This window comes from Felis catus, chromosome F2 (assembly GCF_018350175.1).
Source record: "Felis catus isolate Fca126 chromosome F2, F.catus_Fca126_mat1.0, whole genome shotgun sequence".
In the NCBI taxonomy this organism is placed as follows: Eukaryota; Metazoa; Chordata; class Mammalia; order Carnivora; family Felidae; genus Felis; species Felis catus.
The window spans coordinates 67,772,997-67,794,241 of record NC_058385.1 but is presented as its reverse complement, the minus strand read 5'-3'; the positions used below and the strand labels follow the sequence as shown (position 1 = coordinate 67,794,241).

General features: G+C 43.6%; 1 protein-coding gene across 6 annotated transcripts; it reads right to left on the bottom strand.

Annotated features, from left to right (window-relative positions):
- Positions 1-4,043: 4,043 nt before the first annotated feature.
- ZNF572 (zinc finger protein 572) lies at positions 4,044-20,846 on the bottom strand. 6 transcript variants are annotated; one of them, XM_045049662.1, is made up of 5 exons: positions 16,019-20,846; positions 15,387-15,579; positions 11,659-11,811; positions 6,285-6,399; positions 4,044-5,632 (listed from the first exon to the last, which is right to left on the bottom strand). In XM_045049662.1, exons 4-5 carry the CDS (start codon positions 6,361-6,363, stop codon positions 4,125-4,127), a joined length of 1,587 nt encoding a protein of 528 aa, XP_044905597.1. In that variant the 5' UTR covers positions 6,364-6,399; positions 11,659-11,811; positions 15,387-15,579; positions 16,019-20,846; the 3' UTR covers positions 4,044-4,124. The 6 variants fall into 6 exon arrangements, with proteins under 6 accessions (XP_044905597.1, XP_023104090.2, XP_006943446.2 ...); XM_023248322.2 differs by having other exon boundaries at positions 15,387-20,846; XM_006943384.4 differs by lacking the exons at positions 15,387-15,579; positions 16,019-20,846 and having other exon boundaries at positions 11,659-12,563.
- Positions 20,847-21,245: the final 399 nt, after the last annotated feature.

The window sequence follows — 21,245 nt, the reverse complement described above, 5'->3', positions numbered from 1 at the left end:
CTAGAATATGCCAGGCACCTCACCTCACTCACTGCTTACTAAATCTTACAAGCGAAGAACAGAGTACAGTGATTGAAACATGAATGTGAAACAGACTCTGAACCTGTCCTGGACAGCGTGAATTTAAAAGCCCAGGTCTTCCCTCCATAGGCTTTGGAACAATTGGGACAATTGAGGGTCCTCTAGGGGTTAGCGTGAAGGATAGACCCAGCTTCCCAGGCCTGTCACTTTCACTTGCGAGCTAGCCCAGACTCCGTGGACTGGACAAGTAATGATGTCAAAGGGACCTGGGGCACGCTGAGACTGTACAGCCTATTCCAGTAAACTTCACCACTGGCAAATGCCTTTCATCCAAAACCACTAAACACTTCACATGCCAGGCTTTGTGTCGGGCACTGGGATTACAGAAATGAAATCTGTTAATCTGTTCTCTGCACTCAGGGAGTGGACAGTCTAATGGGAAGGCATATCCTGGAAGGGCATATTCCTGAGCATTAGCATAAAACATATAAGCATATGATACCCACTCAGAACTACTGAGCGCCACTATGTGCAAAGCACTTGTGCTTTCACAGAGCAAACCTAGCCCATTTTACTATATACTTATTTCTAGCTCCTTCGATTATCAAATTATTAGATTTGAAGATGGAGGGTTCAGCGTAAGTTGTAGTTCAAGAGTTGGCAAGGAGAAAGTAGTCACCTGAAAAGCTGCACATTTTCCTATCAGTCTATCCGTGCGTTTGCCCCTCCCGCCGTCATTTCAACTCCTGCTGCACACATATTGGGCATCAGGCAAATTTTTGCTGAGTGATCATACCGCTCGAAAGGAATTACATAAACTCAAATACAGAATAAAGAAGCAATGGCGGTTTTGTCACGACCATGATTTCAGAAAGTGAGAGACTGGCAGAGATGGAATATATTGGACCAGTGCATGAGGGGCAACTGTCACAAGCCATAGTCCACTACCTCTCACCATCAATGAGGAAACATGTAGAGCACTAAGGACAAGGCTCATTTGGTAGATCCAGCTTGGATGGCCTGGAACGATGGGAGCAAACCTTCAGCTCAGGCATTATGGTAAGACTCTTATTGCTTGTACGCCTTCTGGCAGACTCTACAGCAGCTAGGGACTGAATTCCCCACGACACTTGTGAGCCTATGTGTTGACATGGATTTCCCCATTCCACTGTAGGGAAAAAAATATAAGCCCTTTCTCTGAGTAGGAAAATGAATAGAAGAGTCTTCTCTTTAGTTAAAAAGGAACTATGAAACAAATCACTTAAATAAGAATGCTTTATTTAATCAGGTGCAGAATTCTTTTTGCTGGCAAAACAAATAAGGAATACAGAATATTTATTTCTTGGGGAGCTAAATAAAAAACCCATTTGCTGATTAATGAAATTGAGATACAGGCATCAAATATGATTAAATTTACTATTATGTTCTCATAAGTAACAAATCTCTCCTCTGTGTTCCTAGTTTTCAATCAAAAGAGATAAGGATTCTTGCTAAATTGTTTTCTTCATGGAGGAAACCCCATCTTAATTCATCTAAAATGTGAACATCTATGTTTCTATAGACACTGAGGTTTGTGAAATAGGTTTTATGTACTTGTGGGCACTCATAAAACAGAGTCAATGATGCTAACAGGACATAAACTGTACCTGTTAATGTCTTCAGACACAAATTAACTTACATTGAACTTGCTATATTGTTCTTTCCTGACTTACGCTGAATCCTTTGTTTCAAGAACAACAAAAATATTCAGTACGTCGAATCACATAAAAGCGTTCTTCAAAAGTCTGCAAAATTGAAACACTCTACAGTCTTGTGCTTTTACAAAACCTTACTCGTCAGGGTTCCTGAGGTTGGTCATTAAGAATTCACAAGTAGGATAGGTACGGCTTACACTGCTACTTCTGAAAATGTGTGGAGGACATTTTTCTATTTATTTCAATTAATAATAACTAATTCCCATGTATTTAGACTTCGTTAATATTTTAAGCACTGTGCTAGCTGCTTTGCAAACATTTACTTAATCCTTCCAGAAACCCTGCAAGGCAGGCATGACCTCTGCTTTACAGATGAGGACGCAGGTTAGGAGTGGTTACTGGCCACACACAATGTAATGGATGACCGGGTACCACTCCAACAGCTACTGCCTTGCAACTGAATTTCGGCCTCAACAGCAAATGCCCACATTTAACTCTCAAACGTTAATCAAACTTTTAGTTGTCTGTGGTAAAATACTGTAAACACTTGCCCTCAGATATTAGAGTTTAAGACAATTTGGACAATACTGCCTAACATACAAAGGTGAATAGAAGATGAGGATCATATAAAAGCCAATGATACTTAATGTTCTCCCCCTTCTTGAAAGCAGAAAAATCACCCCAAATGCTTCTTAAGTCTTTTGTTAACTTTTGCTTTATTTTTTAATCTTGTAACAACGTGAAAAGACTTAATGAACTCTCCAGTATCAGGCATACTACCACAATCATGAAAGAAGAAAGCATTTGCAGCAGCTCTAACTGGCCTCTTCTGGCTCCACATTCCTAATTTGTATCTCTATAGACAGTCTTCATAAATATATTTTGAATCTAAAAATGAGACCAGAAATCCTGACCAACTTAGGAGTCCTGACTTTCTACTCCTTGAACTGGCAGTAAAAAAAAATAGGGGTTAGGAGCATAAAAAATAACTTATTACTTTACAAAACATCATTTCCATTGGACAGGCGAACAGGGAGGATCCATACATCCCATAAGTCAAGAGGCAAAAGAAAACTGTCAAGACTGGAAGTAAGGAATCTCGGTCTCCAATGGCACACTGTCCCTGCACATTGGCTCAGATTCAGGGGGTTAAATATTAGAAAAAGAACCCAGTTTCTGATCTAACCAGGAATTACATAATGAGAAAACTGAAGGGAAAAGACTATTTGTCAAAAATCTTTTTTCATTTTTTGTTTAAAGTTCATTATTTCTGCAAGAGACAGAGACATCACAAGTGGGGATGGGGGCACAGAGAGAGGGAGAGAGAGAGAATTCCAAGCAGGCTCCACACGGTAAGCGCAGAGCTCAGTGTGGGGCTCGAACTCACCAAACTGTGAGATCATGACCTGAGCCAAAACCAAGAGTTGGATGCTTAACCAACACAGCCACCCAGGTGTCCCTATTTGCCCAAAGTTTATTAACAAAATTCAAGAATTCTACCTCTTAATCTGGTTTTGGCCAAGACAACAGGATCGTATCACTGGATTACCAAGATGGTTGAACAGAAGACATACAAGCATTAGAATGGCCAATCTCTAGACGGGAGTGCCTTAAAAACTCTATCTCATTTCTAGTCTATGTTGCAATTCCTTTGGAGCAGAAACCTCATAGCACATTTCCTACAGTCTCATAGGAAATCTTCATGAGTCTGTGAAGAATGATAATCTTGAAAGAACAAACTCTATATGATATTCAATACAGCAGCCACCAGTCACATGTGGCTACTGAGTGCTTGGCACGTAGTTAGTGCCACTAAGGAGCCAGATTTTAAATGTCATTTAATCTTACTACAAATTTATTTAAATAGCCACAGGTGACTAGTGGCTACGGGATTAGCCGGTGTGGTTCTAAATACTATGAAAGTTCATTTTCAGCAAATAGAAATGTGTTTAGAAAACTGAGTCTTTTCTTAAGACCCACCAAAACAGCCAGAGAATCACATTATTTGTTCAAAACGAATCTTTCTGTGGATAACTCCCTGAGGCCAATAATGAATTACTGCCACCCACTCAGGCAAGAGGAAATAGGGAAATTCAAGGGCTAGCTTGGCTTCAAGCTCTCAGGTGTCCTTATTCCCGGAATTTCTCTTTATGTTTTCTTTTGAAGCTATTCCAATCTTACCTTAAATCAAAAAACATTTCTTCTCCATCGTTGGAAACATCTCCCACTGGGCAGATACAATGAGCTGGTGATCAGGGCCTTCCCATCCTCCAACCTGGGGGCTTGACTGTTTCCAGACATTATGGCAAACAAACCAAAGAAACTCTGTAGCAACACCTTAATTGTAATGATCCAGCAAGAAAAGAAATAATAATAATAATAATAATAATAATAAACGGGCTTTGGGACTCAAGAGGAAGATGGACGTGGGACTGAAAAGGAAGAGATGAGGGCCACTTCCCCTGGACAGTTTTTCCAAGTCCACCCAGGAGGAAAATCATTGACTTCAGGAGACTCGAAAGACTTTTCTAGGTGCATCTTCCGATGCTGAGTGAGATAGGCACTTCTGCTGAAGCACTTGTCACAGTCGGTGCATTTGTAAGGTTTCTCTCCCACGTGAGTCCTCCGGTGCCTGATGAGATTAAAGCTCTGGCTGAAGCCCTCGCCACAGTCGGGACACTTATAAGGTCTCTCTCCCGTGTGCGTCCTCTGGTGAATCACCAGGGTGGAACTCTGACTGAAAGTTTTCCAACACTCCGAACACCTGTACGGCTTCTCTCCTGTGTGTGTTCTCTGGTGTCTAATGAGATGGGAGCTGAGACCGAAACGCTTTCCGCACTCACAACACTTGTAGGGTTTCTCCCCAGGCTGGAGTCCACACTCTTCTATCGCACTGCAGTTCCGACTCAAACTTTCTTCATATTCGGGACTTTCACAGGGCTTCTCTCCTGCGTGTGTTTTCCGGTGTGCGATTAGGTTCGAACTCCGACTGAAGCTCTTGCCGCATTCCGTACACTGATACGGTTTTTCTCCTGTGTGAATCCTCTGGTGCTTTATGAGAGTCGAATTACAACCGAAGCTTTTCCCACACTCGAGACATTTGTAGGGCTTCTCTCCCGTGTGTGTCCGCTGGTGGCGAATCAGGCTGGAACTCTGACTAAAACTCTTTCCACAGTCAGGACACGTATAAGGTTTTTCTCCCGTGTGAATCCTCTGATGTTCTATGAGGACATAGCTGTGGCTGAAGCATTTCCCACACACGGGACATTCGTAGGGCTTCTCGCCGGTATGCGACCTGTGGTGCTGGATAAGGTGGGAGCTGCTACTAAAGCTCTTCCCACACTCGGGACATTTATAGGGTTTCTCTCCCGTGTGAGTCCTCTCGTGAATGATTAGATGGGAGGTATTGCTGAAGCTTTTCCCACACTCGCCACACTGGTAGGGCTTCTCTCCTGTGTGTGTTCTCAGGTGCTGAATCAGGTGAGAGCTGTTACTGAAGCATTTCCCGCACTCAGAACATTTATAAGGTTTTTCTCCTGAGTGGGTCCTCTGGTGAATACGCAAATGAGAGCTGTTATTGAAGCTTTTCCAACATTCAGCACACTTGTAGGGTTTGTCCCTGGAGGTCGAATTCTGCTGGACAGAGGCACTGCGGCGTTCCCCGGGAGCCCATCCCCAGTGACTGGGTTTTTCTTCTTCTTCTCCTGCAGAATTTCCCTGATTCTCTGACTTGCCATCCTTCTCGTAGGAATCACTGCACCAGATCTCATTGCCTTGGGACCACATCAATGGACTTTCTTCTATATCCTCATGCTTACAATTTTGTGGGCCATCTCTCTTAGACTGTTTTGAGGCGCTCTCTTCATCTGCCTTGGAGTTGTGTTGTACAGTTTCCAAATGATTCTTACTTGCATCTCCTGTAAGAATAAACAAATATTCTAAACATATTCCCTAATCTCTACCAGAGGAAGGAAATTCTGAAATGCAATGGAAGAGAGAGAATAACAAAGTAAAATCTCATAAATTCTTTTACATTAAAAAAAAAAGTTTTTAAAGCTAGTTTTACTTCAAGTGCTCCTTAGAAGCAGGTGAATTTTCTGTGCTCAGTAACAGCACTAATGAAGTATTTAAATAGTTGTCAGTAATTGCCAAGGGGGATATTCATCTTCAAAAAAAAAACACCTCATTAAGCTTCATTCTGGAAGACTTACAAGAAAAAAGGGGATCTGAATAGGGGAGAAACTGAATAGGACACATTCTAAGGTGAAAACAATACTTTAGTTAAAATCTGAGAAAATACAGAAATAACAATGGTACCTGCTATTTATTAAGAACAATCGTGTGCCATATAGTATCTCATTAATCCCAAGAAACCATGAGACAAGATATTATGCATTTTTCTTCAAGATGAGAAAAGAGAGGCTGTAAAGGTTAACATAGCTTGTAAGCAACAGAACAGGAATCAAACTAAAGTCTGTCCCATGCAAATGCCCTGGTTCTTTCTACACACTCTACGGCACAACTTCTCTGAATTTCCAATGGATTCGGATAATCTTCTCAATCCCTCACCTGGAAAAGGGCTTTTCAAACTCTCCCTCTCCGTGAAGCCACTAGAATCTGAGATCAACAGTTTTTGCTCTTGCTCCATCAGTGGTGGGCACGGCCAAGTTAGGGGTCAGAAATCCTGTGGAAGGGAAACAGGTTATGTTTGCAGGCCTTTGCTGTAACGTATTCTTCTTCCTTGCTTCCCAACCATTGCAATATACCAATTGTGCTTACAGACTGTTCTGTGGACCAGACTGAGAAAAACAACATGGTCTTTAGAAGTCCTTTTAGAAAAATTTCACCTCAGATGCAAGTTTTTAGAATTAAGGGTTAACCCAATTTACTTTTTCCGAGGAAATAAAAAAAAAAAAAAAAAAAAGTTAAATCACATTAAAGTCTAAGTCCGAGCATCAAGCTTCAAAACTGGAATGAATACTAATACTCATTGTCCACTCAGGGTTTAGAAACATTTTTAATTGGAAACACAAAGTAGTTTTTTTGGAAAAGGTAACAAGACTTCAAAAAATCAATATGCAGGTACAAGGAGCAGTTAAAGAGAAAGTACTCTGTTTAGAAAGAAGCTGGCCCTTGACAGAAGGATGAAACCTTTGAAGTTCAATTTCAAAAGAATGAGTTTCTATAACCAGTAAAAATAAATAAATAAAAGTCAAGTAAGTTGGGACAAAGGAGGGCTAGAAAAATTATAGCCAATAACCCCTAAATATAAAAGGGAAGCTAATGAATTCTTCCGTGACTCACTTTCTCAGTCTATCATAATCGCAATATCCCTTTTAGCCTAAACTTTATCTCCTGGAGCCAACTACAATTCTTGACCTACTTTAAGAGACTGGAAAATGTGATCTATCACTGGAAGACAGGTTTAGATGGGCTTGGAATCCATTTCAGGATATAAACAACAGCACAATTCAGGAAAAACAAGAGCCTAGAATCGGGATGCACAAAGGCACACATACGGAAAACAAAAAAATGGTATTAATTTTCACCTTGCCACTGCCTATTATGTGCCAGGCACCGAGCTAAATACTTTACACATAGTATTTCTCATGTAATTTCCACAATAGCCCTTGGAGGTGTATGAACAATTACCAGCATGTTATTATAGGTGAACAAAAAAGACATTAAGAGACTTTCCCAAGGTCACACAACGAGTAAGTGGTAGAGTAGGATTCAGCCCCAAGCCTGTTTGGATAAGTTCACACTCGCTTACCTATTACAATGAAACTAGAGCAGGAAGCAGAGCTAGGTGTGATCCCAAACTACAATCTCAAAGAGGACCTTTATTTTGGAAAACACTGTGTTTGGTTTTTTTTTAGATTTATATCTCTAGACATGATACCAAACAGAGGAGCATTCTCTAAGCGTCCTCAGCAACCAGGGATTTGTTACAGGAAGAGGTGAAACTAGTCTAAATTACAAATAGCCCTAGCGTTTGAGTAGGGGAGGGGGGCACCCCATACACCTAAAAGGAAAAATTGTTCAAATGGAATAGTATGTTTTGCTGTCTGAGTTACAGATTTCCACCAAGGTCTTTACAAACGAAGTAAGAGGCTGGGGAACAGAAACCCGTGCACCGTTTTCCCTGCTAAGAAACTATTAACTCTGGTAGTAGGGGTCCCCAGCACTGGCTCAGCAAAACGGTAGCAAATGGTATACAGGGAGGGGCACCTGGGTGGCTCAGTCGGTTAAGCAAACGGTCTACAGGCCAGAAATGGTATTACAAGGCTGTCCCTTAGATGTCACGCCACAGAGAAGGGCTGTTTGCACTGTCCTAGAAGCAGAGGGGCTTAGGATGGGGCCATGCTTTAGATTAGAAAATCTTCCAAAGAAAACGCACTGCCTGCAGCGTAGCTTTAAGAACCGTTGGCAAGGGGCAGACGCTGGGTGCACTGTGGGATGAAGTTCCAGGAGGCCAGATCAACAAGCTCCTTTAAGGGACCCGGCAGGCGAGGGAGGCGAGGGCGGCGCGGTGGCCCGTGCGGCGGGGAGACGCTGGGCCTCGGCCCCTCGCGGCCGCGGGATCCCTCTCCGGGCGTACACTGCAGCCTGGGTGCTGCAGTGGCCACTCCTCCTGCCCGCAGCCCTCGGCTCCCTACCCCCGGGGAGGAACTCACTGTTCTGGGGGCCACACACAAGGCGCCCAGCACCCCAGCAGGCCCAGCTGTCCCGGAGCAAGTAGCCCCCAGCTCCTCCTGACCCCACCAACCCAGGGTCCTAAACTCTCGAGCCCGGAAGACAGAAACAGGAAGTTACCCTAGCCCCCTCCCCCCCGGCCGGCTTTGCGGGAGCCTCTCTAGGAACTAGGGATGACCAGCTCTCGTTGGTCTTAACGCTTAAGGTCCCGGCCCAGAAGGGGCGTGCTGGTGGATTTCCTTCCCTCAAGCTGTCCTTTGCTTGATTCTCAAACCTCACACTTGTCAGGCGCCTTATAATAGGGGGTCCCATCGGAACGAATTCTTTCCCTTCAGGGCATCATTGGGTTTATCATCATCAGAAGAAAAATGAATGGAGCATTTATTAAGCTCCTTTGTTTTTGTTGACACAGGGATAGATATACATATAGCCACCTGTGAACACTAGGACAGCTGGGGCATCCACCCACATATAAAACAATTAGTTTACAAGGCACCGCTATTAATAACCCTCGGAGAAGCACCTAGACCCTAGTATTCCATTACAGAGAAAATGGAAGGCAGTCCCTGCATCTCCCCCATTCAAGCCTACAAATCTACTTATGTCTGCGCCCCAGGCCACTCTCTTTCTTCCCTCCTGTTACAACAGTGGATTCGTCCTTCACATTTAAAGCGAGCCCGTTACTGCTATTCACTTGCCTTCCTGCCTTCTTGAAGTCCTTACACTATCAACTAACCTCTCAATTCTACCACTTCCATGCCAAAATAGTTCTTCGGCTTTTTTTTTTTTTCCTTTGTACTCGCAATGTTGCCATTTTATGGCTTCCCACTGACGTTTTAACCCAGTTTAAAAAATGAGTGAATTTGCTCACCATATTGTCTTATTGTAGTAGGCTGGGTAGATATCTAACCCCGGGTCAGCAGGTGAGCTGAGACAGAATTCTGTCTCGCTCTTACATTCTGAGCACAGAGCACATAGTAAGAGCCTTTGAGTATTGAAGGCTTAAATAAACTCTTAGGATACAAGGCCTGGAAGGCGATGGGGATATATCCTATTCTGAAGCTGGGAAAATCCATCAAGTCCTTTGATTTCTCCTTCCATTTCCCTTGTTTCCTTTGCTCTTTCACTCATTTATTCAACAAATAGTTAATGTCGTCTGCCGTTGACTTCCTGAGTCACCCTGAACAGGAGTTGGGATAGATTGCCCGCTCACCCCCCCCCCACCCCCCCCCACCCCCCGCTGGCTGACTTGGGGCACTAGAAGGGGTTTCTGCCCTCCCCCAGCCATGGATGTCTCCAGGCATCAGTGTCAATAAGAATAACAGTTGCAACTGGGAGTGTTTACTGTCTCACATTACAGCGCTCCTTACTCACAGTTGTTTAAACCATAGGACTTTAGTATTCACTTAAGAAATGTCTGAAGCAGGCAGTACTGGAATAGACTAAGCAGCCCCAAGTCCTCCTGTGTCTGAGAGAGGGGCTTGGTACTTGCTGTCTACTGAATTGTGTCCCCTCAAAATTCGTATGTTGAAGCCCTAACCTTCAAAGTCACGGTATTCGGCAACGGAGCCCTTGGGAGGTATTTACATTTAGAGGCGGTCATGAGACTGGGGCCCTCATGATAATATTAGTACCCTTATAAGAAGAGACAACAGAGGCGCCTCGGTGGCTCAGTCAGTTAAGCATCCAACTCTTGATTTCAGCGCAGGACACAGTCTCGTGATTATGAGATCAAGCTCTGCATTGGGCTCTGCACTGGGCACAGAGCCTGCGTGGGATTCTCTCTCTCTCTCTCTCTCTCTCTGCCCCTCCCCACCTCTAAAAAAAGAAAGAGGAGACACAAAGATCTCACTCTCTCTCACTGTCTCCACCATGTGAGGACACAGTAGCAGCTGTCACAAGCCAGGCAGAGAGCTCTCACCAGAAGCCGACCATTCTGATGCCCTGATCTCAAACTTCCAGGCTCCAGAACTACGAGAAACTAAATGTCTGTTGTTTAAGCCACCCAGTCGATGGCACTTTGTTACGGTATTCCGTTACTTGAGCTGACTAATACAGTACTGAGCTGGTGATGTGATCCTAACAGCTTGCACTAAATTGTCCAATGTCAGGTTTTATTCTTTGCAGGTTATTTGCATTTCAAAAGAGAAGGTGGTTAAAATGGTGGAATCGCTAAGTGGTAGGTAGTGCCAAGCTATGTGGTGAGGGGCAGTGTGATGGCCTAATCGGCAAATTCTTTGCCTCACATACAAGATGTGACCCTTTACCAAGAAATTGAATTTCCCTAAGTCTCAGTAACATACTGAAGTACAGTGATACCCATCTTCCCCAGCGTTCTAGGAGGATTATTTTGATTGCTTTCAGTGGGCTTTCTGATTATCTCAGCAGATCCTTTTCTTCGCTTCATCATCCCCCTTTCTAATTCCCCCTGCACTACTTGGCCTGGAAATATATATATAATATATATATATATATATATATATATATATATATATATATGGAGAATTGTTACTGCAACCATCACTGTTCCACGTACCTTTGCACCTGACTCAACGCCTCCAGGATGGAGCCAAACAGAGTAGAAACTTGGCTTAGGGAGAGAGTATGGACTGGCACAGAGCACCAAAAGTATCAGATGTCCAAGAGCCATCGATGACCGGCACAGAGGATTGCCTGTGTTGAGCCTGATACCAAGGAGATTGCAACATCTTTTCTGAAGGTGGGCGGGAAAGTGGGTGTGGAGGTTGGGAGGGGAAAGAAACGTCCAGGATGATTGAATTCTGGTGCTACAGCAAGTTTAGGGGATCAACAGAGCAGAGGCCAGATTGTGCCTCTCTCGTAATAGATCAGGATGGCTCTTTCCTTCATCACATTAAATGCCCAAGATTCTAAAGTGTGTCAGCAGGTGGCCCTAGAGGCAGCTGTTTGGTGAGACTGTTGCAAAACATAAGTGACTGCAGAGCAACCAAATCCTGTATGATCTCAAAGGGTCTTCGTGCAAACATAAAGTGATATTTGTACCAATTAGGTTTAACAAGAATAAACCTGGGCATAATAGAGGATTATGAGGATTATGGATTCTCTCTCTAACGTGAACCATTTGGAATTAATTACCAAAGAGGAAGAGAGACTATGTTGTCCTGAGTGCCAAATATCACTCTCTAGAATTTTAGGGTCACTTCTCCTCCTCGGCCACAGATTTTCCCTAAGGTTAGTTGTCTTCAAATGTCCTCATCTTGTCACCCACCTTGTTGAAAGCCAATCTTCCTCCAGAAGGCAAAAGCCAAGACGAGGCAGGCCTCATTCCTGGCTACAGAGGAGAAGTCCAGTTCTTGGGGATAGTTCTTGGAGTCACAGAGCTGTCACAACCTACAAAACTGGTCTCACATGACACAGGAATCTAGAAGAGGAGGACACCATTTGGAAATCTGAGGTTCAGTAAGGGTGTTGAGGAAGAATGAAGAGCTACAGAAATATCTACATATTTCAATCGCCTTGGAACAATATTCAATGAAATGATAGCATATATGGACTGTTCACATTACTGTGGCTGGCACTATAACTACTCAGTACACGGGGCTGGTGTTCATATGGAAATCAAATGCAAAAAGTCTTCCTGGTTAGTGTGTTCAATATCATACCTGCAGCTTGGCAGGAGGGTCATGCTTTATTTTCTCCTTTTATCTAGAATTCACCTGTTAGCTTCCCTGAGACTCTTCTTCCCTCTAAATTTCTCATTAAATCCTTTTTACATTAGATCTCAGAACAGAATGTTATTGATTTTTATGATATTCATTTGTGAAAACTGTATTCAGTCTAGGCAGGGAATATATAAATAACAGTTTTGGGTCCACCTGCCTGTACCCGATGGCGTATTGCTTTGGGCCAGCACGCTCTGAAAGAGAGATGGCATCACCAGCTTAACCTAATAACATAAGTAATGTTCTGGGTTTCCACTGGAGTCAGTTAAGAAGGCACTCTCTCAGAGAAACATCTTACCTGTCATCAAAAAATGATAGCCAAGGGGTGACAGGGTGGCTCAGTCGGTTAAGTGTCTGACTTCAGCTGCGATCATGATCTCACAGTTTGTGGGTTTGAGTCCCGCACCAGGCTCTGTGCTGATGGCTCAGAGCCTGGAGCCTGCTTCAGATTCTATGTCTCCCTCTCTCTGTCCCTCCCTGCTGCTGTCCTCCTGCTCACACTCTCTCTCTCTCTCTCTCAAAATAAAATAAAATAAAATAAAATAAAACATTAAAAAAGTTTTTTTAAATTATCCTCTCTCAAGACAAGAGCTTGGCAGAGAATGCCATATTGTCCCGCAGCAAAATCTTATTTCTGAGGGTCAACAGCTAAGTATCATCCCAGTCTGTCTCTTTTTACAGTCCCTCAGGAACAAGTGACATTCCCCCAAGCAGGGGAATGGCTCAGGTGAACTGAGACAAAAGGTAAAATGCTCGTAAGCACGTCAATAATTTAGAAGGCATCACGCCTCACCATTACTAAGCTCCTACTGAGTGCCAGATGCAATGCTAGCTCTTTACAGGACCAAGCTAAATAAGATATGGTACCAATCCCTGTAGCCAAGACTACACTGTATGTTAACTAACTTGAATTAAAACAAACAAACAAACAAACAAACAGGGGCACCTGGGTGGCTCATTTGGTTAAGCATCAGACTTAGGCTCAGGTCACAATCTCACGGTTTGTGGGTTCAAGTCCCACGTGTGGCTCTGTGCTGACAGCTCAGAACCCGGAGACTGCTTTGGATCTTGTGTCTCCCTCTCTCTCTGTTCCTCCCCCACTCATGCTCTGTCTCTGTCTCTCAAAAATAAATAAATGTTAAAAAAATATTGTTTTAAATGATAGCCAAAAGTGACAGACAAACGGTCCTTTGTAAGTCTTTCAAGTAAATGTGGAAATTCTCCATGTTGTAGCACAGTAGAACGGGAAGTCCTCTTAGAGTTCTAGGACACATTTGAGAATATGTGGGAGTTTTGGGTTATCTTTGGTTCTCATTGGTTAATGCTACCAGTAAATGGGTGCTGGGGTGGCTCAGTCAGTTAAGCATCCGACTTCAGGTCAGGTCATGATCTCGAGGTTCATGAGTTCAAGCCCCGCATCAGGCTCTGTGACAGCTCAGAGCCTGGAGCCTGTTTCAGATTCTCTCTCTCTCTCTCTCTCTCTCTCTGCCCCTCCCCCGCTCATGCTCTCTCTCGCCCTCTCTCAAAATAAATAAACATTAAAATAAATAAATAAAATAAATAAATAAAATAACTACCAGTAGTTAGTGGGCAAGTACTGTGACCTGAATGTGTCCTCCCAAATTTCATACGCTGAAGTCCTAACCCCACAATGTGACTGTATTTGGAAATTTGGAAAAATATTTCCTTTAAGGGGCTTTACGGGCCCCTAAGGAGGTAATTCAGGTTACACGAGGTCACACGAATGTAATCCAATAGGACTGGTCACACTAATCCAATAGGACTGATCTCCTGATGAGAAGAGGAGGAGATACCAAGGATATGCAGGCACAGAGAAAAGGCTGTGGTGAGGACACGTGGTGAGGCAAAAAGACAGCCATCCACAAGCCCAGAAGAGAGGCCTCCGGAGAAACCAGACCTGGTGACACCTTGGTCTTGGGCTTCCAGCCTCCAGAATGGTGAGACATAACCGTCTGATGTTTAAGTCACCCAGCCTGTGCTACTTAGTTGTAGAAGCCCTAGCAAACTAGGACAGCAAGGGACAGAAGTGCTCAATGCCCTACAAAGTGTATGATGGCAGATTCTGCACACTAAGAAATTGCCCTGTCCCAAATGCTAGTAGCATCCTCTAGAGAAACACCAATGTAGTCCCAGCCCTTCATATTATAGCTCTGTTAGATCTGTTTTTGAGGGAAAGTATCATATCTTGGTTTTGTTTGTCAGTTTTCGGAATGTATTTAATCTTATTTCTAGTTGTTTTTGTTTGAGTTTTTTAAAATGTTTATTTATATTTGAGAGACAGAGAGAGAGAGAGACAGAATCCGAAGCAGGCTCCAGGCTCTGAGCTGTCAGCACAGAGCCCAACGCGGGGCTCAAACTCATGAGCCTTGAGATCATGACCTGAGCCAAAGTCGGATGCTTAACCAAGTGAGCCACCCAGGTGCCCCTGTTTGTTTGTTTATTTGTTTCTTTGTTCTAATTCAAGTTAGTTAACATACAGTGTAGTCTTGGCTACAGGGATTGGTACCATATCTTATTTAGCTTGGTCCTGTAAAGAGCTAGCATTGCATCTGGCACTCAGTAGGAGCTTAGTAATGGTGAGGCGTGATGCCTTCTAAATTATTGACGTGCTTACGAGCATTTTACCTTTTGTCTCAGTTCACCTGAGCCATTCCCCTGCTTGGGAGAATGTCACTTGTTCCTGAGGGACTGTAAAAAGAGACAGACTGGGATGATACTTAGCTGTTGACCCTCAGAAATAAGATTTTGCTGCGAGACAATATGGCATTCTCTGCCAAGCTCTTGTCTTGAGAGAGGATAATTAAAAAACCTTTGTTTAACATTTTATTTTATTTTTTTTGAAGGAGAGAGAGACAGAGTGTGAGCAAGGGAGGGGCAGAGAGAGAGGGAGACGCAGAATCTGAAGCAGGCTCCAGGCTCTGAGCTGTTGGCACAGAGCCTGATGTGGGGCTTGAACTCACAAACTGTGAGATCATGACTTGAGCCAAGTCGTCAGATGCTTAACCAACTGAGCCACCCAGGCATCCCGAGAGAGAGGATAATTTAAAGTCCTTTGGCATATGAAGGGGCTGCTTTGGGTTTCAAAGAGTTTTTCCTATGGAGGTTCCAGAAAGAAGGCTAAGACGAAGCCTTTGGCCAAAGGTGGACAGCTTTAGATTTAGAAGAGTTAACACTGGGAGCGGGAAAACTGGCACCCCCTCCTTCTTCCCGGGCCACCCTGTCTTGAGATTGCAATCCGGTCATTCATGGTTACCTGACATTCCGTTGTATACTAGTTAGTTTCTTTGTTTATTGTCCTTATCTCCAACTAGCATGTCCACTCTCTGAGGCAGTTGTCTATGCAATCACTGTTATATTCCACGCATTTAAAACGGTACCTCACAGTTCAGTAAATATTTACTGAGTGAATGAGTGAGTTTTCTTTTTTCTTCATCTCCCTTCCACATCTAAAGAAAAAGAAGAAGAAATTATTTAATGTGAGAGGATATCTTTAAAGCTTTTGAACTCATTCACTGGATTTCCTCTACTTGCAGAGGAAATCCTAAGAACTAGCTTCATAAACTCTCATCCTGAAAGATCTAAGGACAGGCACATCTCTGACTCAGTGCTCATTGTTTTGTACTCCGCGTTTGCTTCCTTTGAATTCCTTTGCAGAGTTTACGGTGTGACAAATGATATCTCTAAGGGCATTGGGCCACTGATTGTTCAGAAAGTGCCTGTATAAAATAGAGCTGATGTCCTGGATGCCTGCCTGTTTCTGGCGAGCAAGCCTGGGAATGTATTACGTGGATGGTGGGGACTCCTTCTCGGTCGTGGATTTAGTGGGCACTAAGCCTCAGTGGAGCTGCCCAAAGAAGTGTGTCATGTCACTGAACGAAGTCATACCTCCTTATCCATCAGCTCTGTGGAAAGTGGATATGGGTGAAAAGGTGAAGGCAGGATTCTGCATTAGAAGACAATTGTAGCAGGAAATCCAGGGCCCTCGGGTCACTGAGATTTAGCAATCAGCGTTGGGACTTTTCTTTTCCACAAAAGAATAAATGTCCAAGGAAACACCCAGCTGAGTGACCAAGAATGTGCATCTTCACAAAGGATTGGGACCATGCAGTTCTTTGTTTACCAGTATCCGGAAAGATCAACCACATTCCTTTGGGATAAATTACCTGGTGACTCTTTATGAGGGTGGGAAAGGGAAGGAGGGAGAGAGAATCCACAGTGTGGCACTTTACAATATGTTATCTTTATTATGTCAAGTTTAAGTGCAGAGCAAGTCATTTGTTACCCATGACAGTCCTTATTCTTTTCTTTTTTATTTATTTTTGAGAGAGAGACAGAGAGAGACAGAGTGTGAGCGAGGAAGGGGCAGAGTGAGAGGGAGACACAGAATCCGAAGCAGGTTCCAGGCTCTGAGCTGTCAGCACAGGAGCCCGAGCAGGGCCCAAACTCGTGAACCGTGAGATCATGACCTGAGCCGAGTCACGCACTTAACCGACTGAGCCACCCAGGCGCCCCAACAGTCTTTATTCTAAAATGGAGTCTCTTCATTCACATAAAGAAAAAAACCTCTTAGCAGCTCTTGGACAATAGTACGAAATGATGGGCTCCTGAGCTATATTGTCATCATAAAAAGAGCTTTCATCTGCTTAGTGGTGCAAAGCTGACCAAGTGCTTCCCGACCAATATGCCACTGACTCCTCCCCACGTGTCTGTGAAGAGAACAGAGCAGGAACCATGACCATTTGGCAGACAGAAAAACTGAGGATCTGAGAGAGGAAGTGAGTTCCCTAAGCTCATTGAACCAGTGGTGGAGTTGGGTTTAAAGCCCTGGTCTTCCAGCCCCCACTCCCACTGTGTCTGGCTCTACAGTGTCTTTAGATGCAGCACTCCAGGGTGGGTCACCAATAGAGTGACCATGTGATTTATCACCCAAACCAGGACACCTTGGAGAGTGAAAAGAGGCTCTATGAAAAATTATTCTGAGACAATAACTGGAAACCAGGACGGTCTCAGGAATAATTGGATAAACAGTCTCCTTAATCATAGGGCAGAAGCAGAGGAGACAGGTGCCCATACACTGCCCTGCTCCTTTCTCTTTGGCCGGAGATACAAATGTTCTTCTCTTTTTTTGAAAGCGAGTGACTTTTCAGTCCTAAGCAACATGGCTCGATCAACGGACCTGGTTGGGTCAAATAATGAGGAGCCAGTTTCCTACCTTTGATTGGCCTGGACCCCAAAGCTCAGGAAATATGGCCAGTACTTGGCAGTTGCAATTAGAATAAAGGAGGGAGGGGTGCCTGGCTGGCTCAGTTGGTGGAGCATGCGACTCAGGGTGGTGAGTTCGAGCCCCATATTGGGTGTGGAGGCTACTTAAGAATAAGATCTTAAAAAAAAAAAAAGAAGGAAGGAAGGAAGGAAGGAAGAAAGGAAGGAAGGAAGGAAGGAAGGAAAGATGAAGTGGCTTCAGTAGGATGGAGAGTAGGAGGCTGATGAGAATAGTCAGGAAGGACAACTTGAGTAAATCATGACCTGACAGCTAGGCAGCAAACGGCTCGAGTGTTATTATCAGTGTCTGTGTGTTTCTGCTGGGAAAGGCAGATTCTGTCACGTGGATAAGGCCTGGAGGCTTCCTAGAAGGGTAGAGACTGCCCCATCTGGATGTCTAGATGATTTGTTTCCTGGTCACCGTTAATATCTAATATCTCAGTGGTCCCTATTATGGCAGGAACTTGCTTCTGGATATAGCTACTCATGCAAAAATGCGTGATTGCAATGAATAGTAATTATATTTCTAATGATAGCACATTACCTTTGCAGAATGCTTTTATCAACTTTAATATTTGTACCCATAAATTCATACAGGTAAAGTTCTTAAATCAGTGCCTGTCATGTAAGAAGTGCTGTGTAAGGGGTTTCTATTGCTGTCATTTTTATTTCATTTGATTCGCACAAACACTTTACAAAATACATTACATGGATAGGATGGAAGAAAACTAAGCCCATTTGGCTGAATTTCTTTTCTGTTGTCAACCAGCCTACCTGTTTCAACAGCATGACCTGGTCAGAAACCTTTTGAGTTCTGCTAAGAACAACACCTTCAAACCTATGATGCCTCACTTTCAGTCTGTAGGTCTAGACTCTCCCCTGGTCCACATCACTTGGATATTTGGTAGCATGTGGGTATTTTGGAAACTTGAAGCAAGTTTGCCTGTCCCTAAAAGCTCATTAGCATCCTAAGGCTACGATGTGGCCGGGTTATTGGCCGTGTCAGCGTGTGCTGTGTCCTGTCTAACTCACTCTCCGTCACCAGGGCGGTAAAGCAATGTCCCATGACAGGAGCCACCTTTTTGAGCCCACTCTGCATAGCTGTGTTTGCAAAGGCACCACAGGAGCCAAAGGCATCTGTCACAATTCATTGTTGCTGCATTTCCAAAAAAAAAAAAAAAAAACCCTCAATGAACAAGAATTGTCCTCTTTCAGCCAGAGCAGGGCACTGCTGATTTCTATCCGCTTCCTGCAGTAAGGGTGGAGAAGTGAAATCCATACAAAAGCCAATTAAAGTTGTTTCTAGGGTACATGTAGACACTTTGCCAAAATCATGTCTTTAGAATAAAAGAAGAATCAACGGGAAAGTTTACTGTGGGTTTGCACCTTGAGAAAGGTCCGACCTGAGTAAGGGTAGCAGCATCGTGCCAGGCCAACATCAAAGCCTTGTGAGAATTAGACGTGGAAAGCAAAGTAGTGGGTGCTTGTGTTTGATTCTGACGAACTTATGAAGTTGGTGACATCTTGTTGGGGACTTCTCTGGAAAGGCCCCGTCCTTGGGACTGGAGGTGAATCTTTGCTGGTATATTAGTCAGGGTTCTCCAGAGGAACAGAACCAGTAAGAGATGGAAGGGGGAGGAGAGGGAGGTAAAAAGATTCATTCTAAGGAATTTGTTCATGCAGTTATAAAGGCTGACAAGTCCCCTGATCTGCAGAGGGATTAGGCAAGCTGGACACCCAGAAGAGACAACGGTTGAGTTCCAGTCTGAGTCCAAAAGCCTAAAACCTAACCGCCAATGCTGCAGTTTGAGTCCAAGACAGGAGAAACACCAGTGTTCTAGTTCAAGCCTGTTAGGCAGGAAACTTCTGTCTTGTAGCAGGGGAAGTCAGCCTTTTTGTTCCATTCAGGCCTTCAAATGATTGGATGAAGCACCCCCACCGTATGGAAGGCAATCTGCTTAGTCAATCTACTGGATTTAAATGTTAAGCTCCTCCAGAAACACCCAGAACAGTGTTTGATCAAATATCGAGGCACCAGGTGGCCCAGTCAAGGTGACACAACATTAATCATCACGCTGGTATCAGAGGTGCACCGGAAATGATGAAGGGTCATCTGGGAACTGCTGTAAGCAGAAGTCCATCATCTTAGTGCACATATAAAGAAATGTGCAGCTAGCCAAGGCGTCTGGTGGAGTGCTAGAACTCAGGAGAGACGGAAAGGAAATTAAGATGATGCATCAGCCCACCAGGGGAACTGACATAGCCAGAGAGCATTGCTGATATGCTTGAATTGAAAACTCTTCCTACATCTGGCTGTTTAGAAAGCACGTCTTTTTTTTGTTTTGTTTTGGTTTTTTGTTTATTTATTTTGAGGGGGGTAAGGGTAGAGAGAGAGAGAGAGGGAGAGAGAGAATCCCAAGCAGCCTCTGTACCATCAGCGCAGAGCCTGACGCAGGGCTAGATCCCACGAAAGGTGAGATCATGACCTGAGCCGAAATCAAGAGTCAGACGCTGAACCTACCAAACCACCCAGGTGCCCCTAGAAAGCACATCTTAAACATGGGCTGTGTTTACTGCTAAAACAATTCGAAAATCTCAGAAAAGAAATTACGACCAGAATTCCACCGATAATCATAGCAAGTATTGTTTCTTCATCGTTCTTCCCATTTTTATTTGTTCACATACAGGTTTTTACATAGTTGTGTTGTATGTTGAATATGAGTTGCACTTGACCAAAGACAAGTTTTCCCCCCAGTTGATATTTGGCAGTGTGTGGAGACATTTTTGGTCAAAACTAAGCAGAGGGGTTCACTAGAGGCCCACTGGGAGGAGCCAGGGTGCTGCTAAATAAACATCCTCCAACAAAGAATTATCTGATGCAAACAATAAGGTTGAGAAACCTTGTTCCACTTTTTACAACTAACTTTACTTCATATACAGTAATCCAATATTACTATGCATCTTCCAATTGATTTAGTCTATGTATCATGTTGTTGGTAACTGAATTGTGGGTACTGAATGAAATTTATTAATGAATGCATAATATTCCATTGAGTTAATATGAAGAAATTTCCAAAACTGTCCCCCTATTGTTGGACATTAAGGACCAAAGGTTTGCTACTAAAAATAGCACTGCAATGAGCATTGTGGAAACACCTTAATTTCAAATATTTCCTTTGGATTAATTCCCACTTGTGAGATAGAAAATCTGTTGCAGAAAAGGAAACTGGTAATGTTTTGTGATTAATAGGACATGATCTAGGTTCTTGAGAGCAGGGACCTGCCTTATTTAATGTTTTAACCCCTAAAACTTAAACCAGTGACTTGCCTATGCTGAATCTCAATAAGTGTTCATTCGGTAAAAATTTTTATTATATTAGAGAAGTAAGTATTCCTCAAGATCCAGTTTGCTAAGAATTTTTTAAAAAACTGGGATGGTTGGGGCGCCTGGGTGGCTCCATCGGTTGAGCGTCCGACTTCGGCTCAGGTCACGATCTCACGGTCCGTGAGTTCGAGCCCCGCATCGGGCTCTGGGCTGATGGCTCAGAGCCTGGAGCCTGCTTCCCATTCTGTGTCTCCCTCTCTCTCTGACCCTCCCCGTTCATGCTCTGTCTCTCTCTGTCCCAAAAATAAATAAACGTTGAAAAAAAAAATTAAAAAAAAAAAACAAAAAAACTGGGATGGTTATATTTTTTCTTCTTTGATCTGTGAAACATACCTTATTAATATTAACAACTGGGTGGCTTAGTTGGTTAAGCATTCGACTGGCTCAAGTCATGATCTCACAGCTCAGAGCCTGTTTCAGTTTCTGTGTCTCCTTCTCTCTCTGCCCCTCCCCTGCTTGTATTCT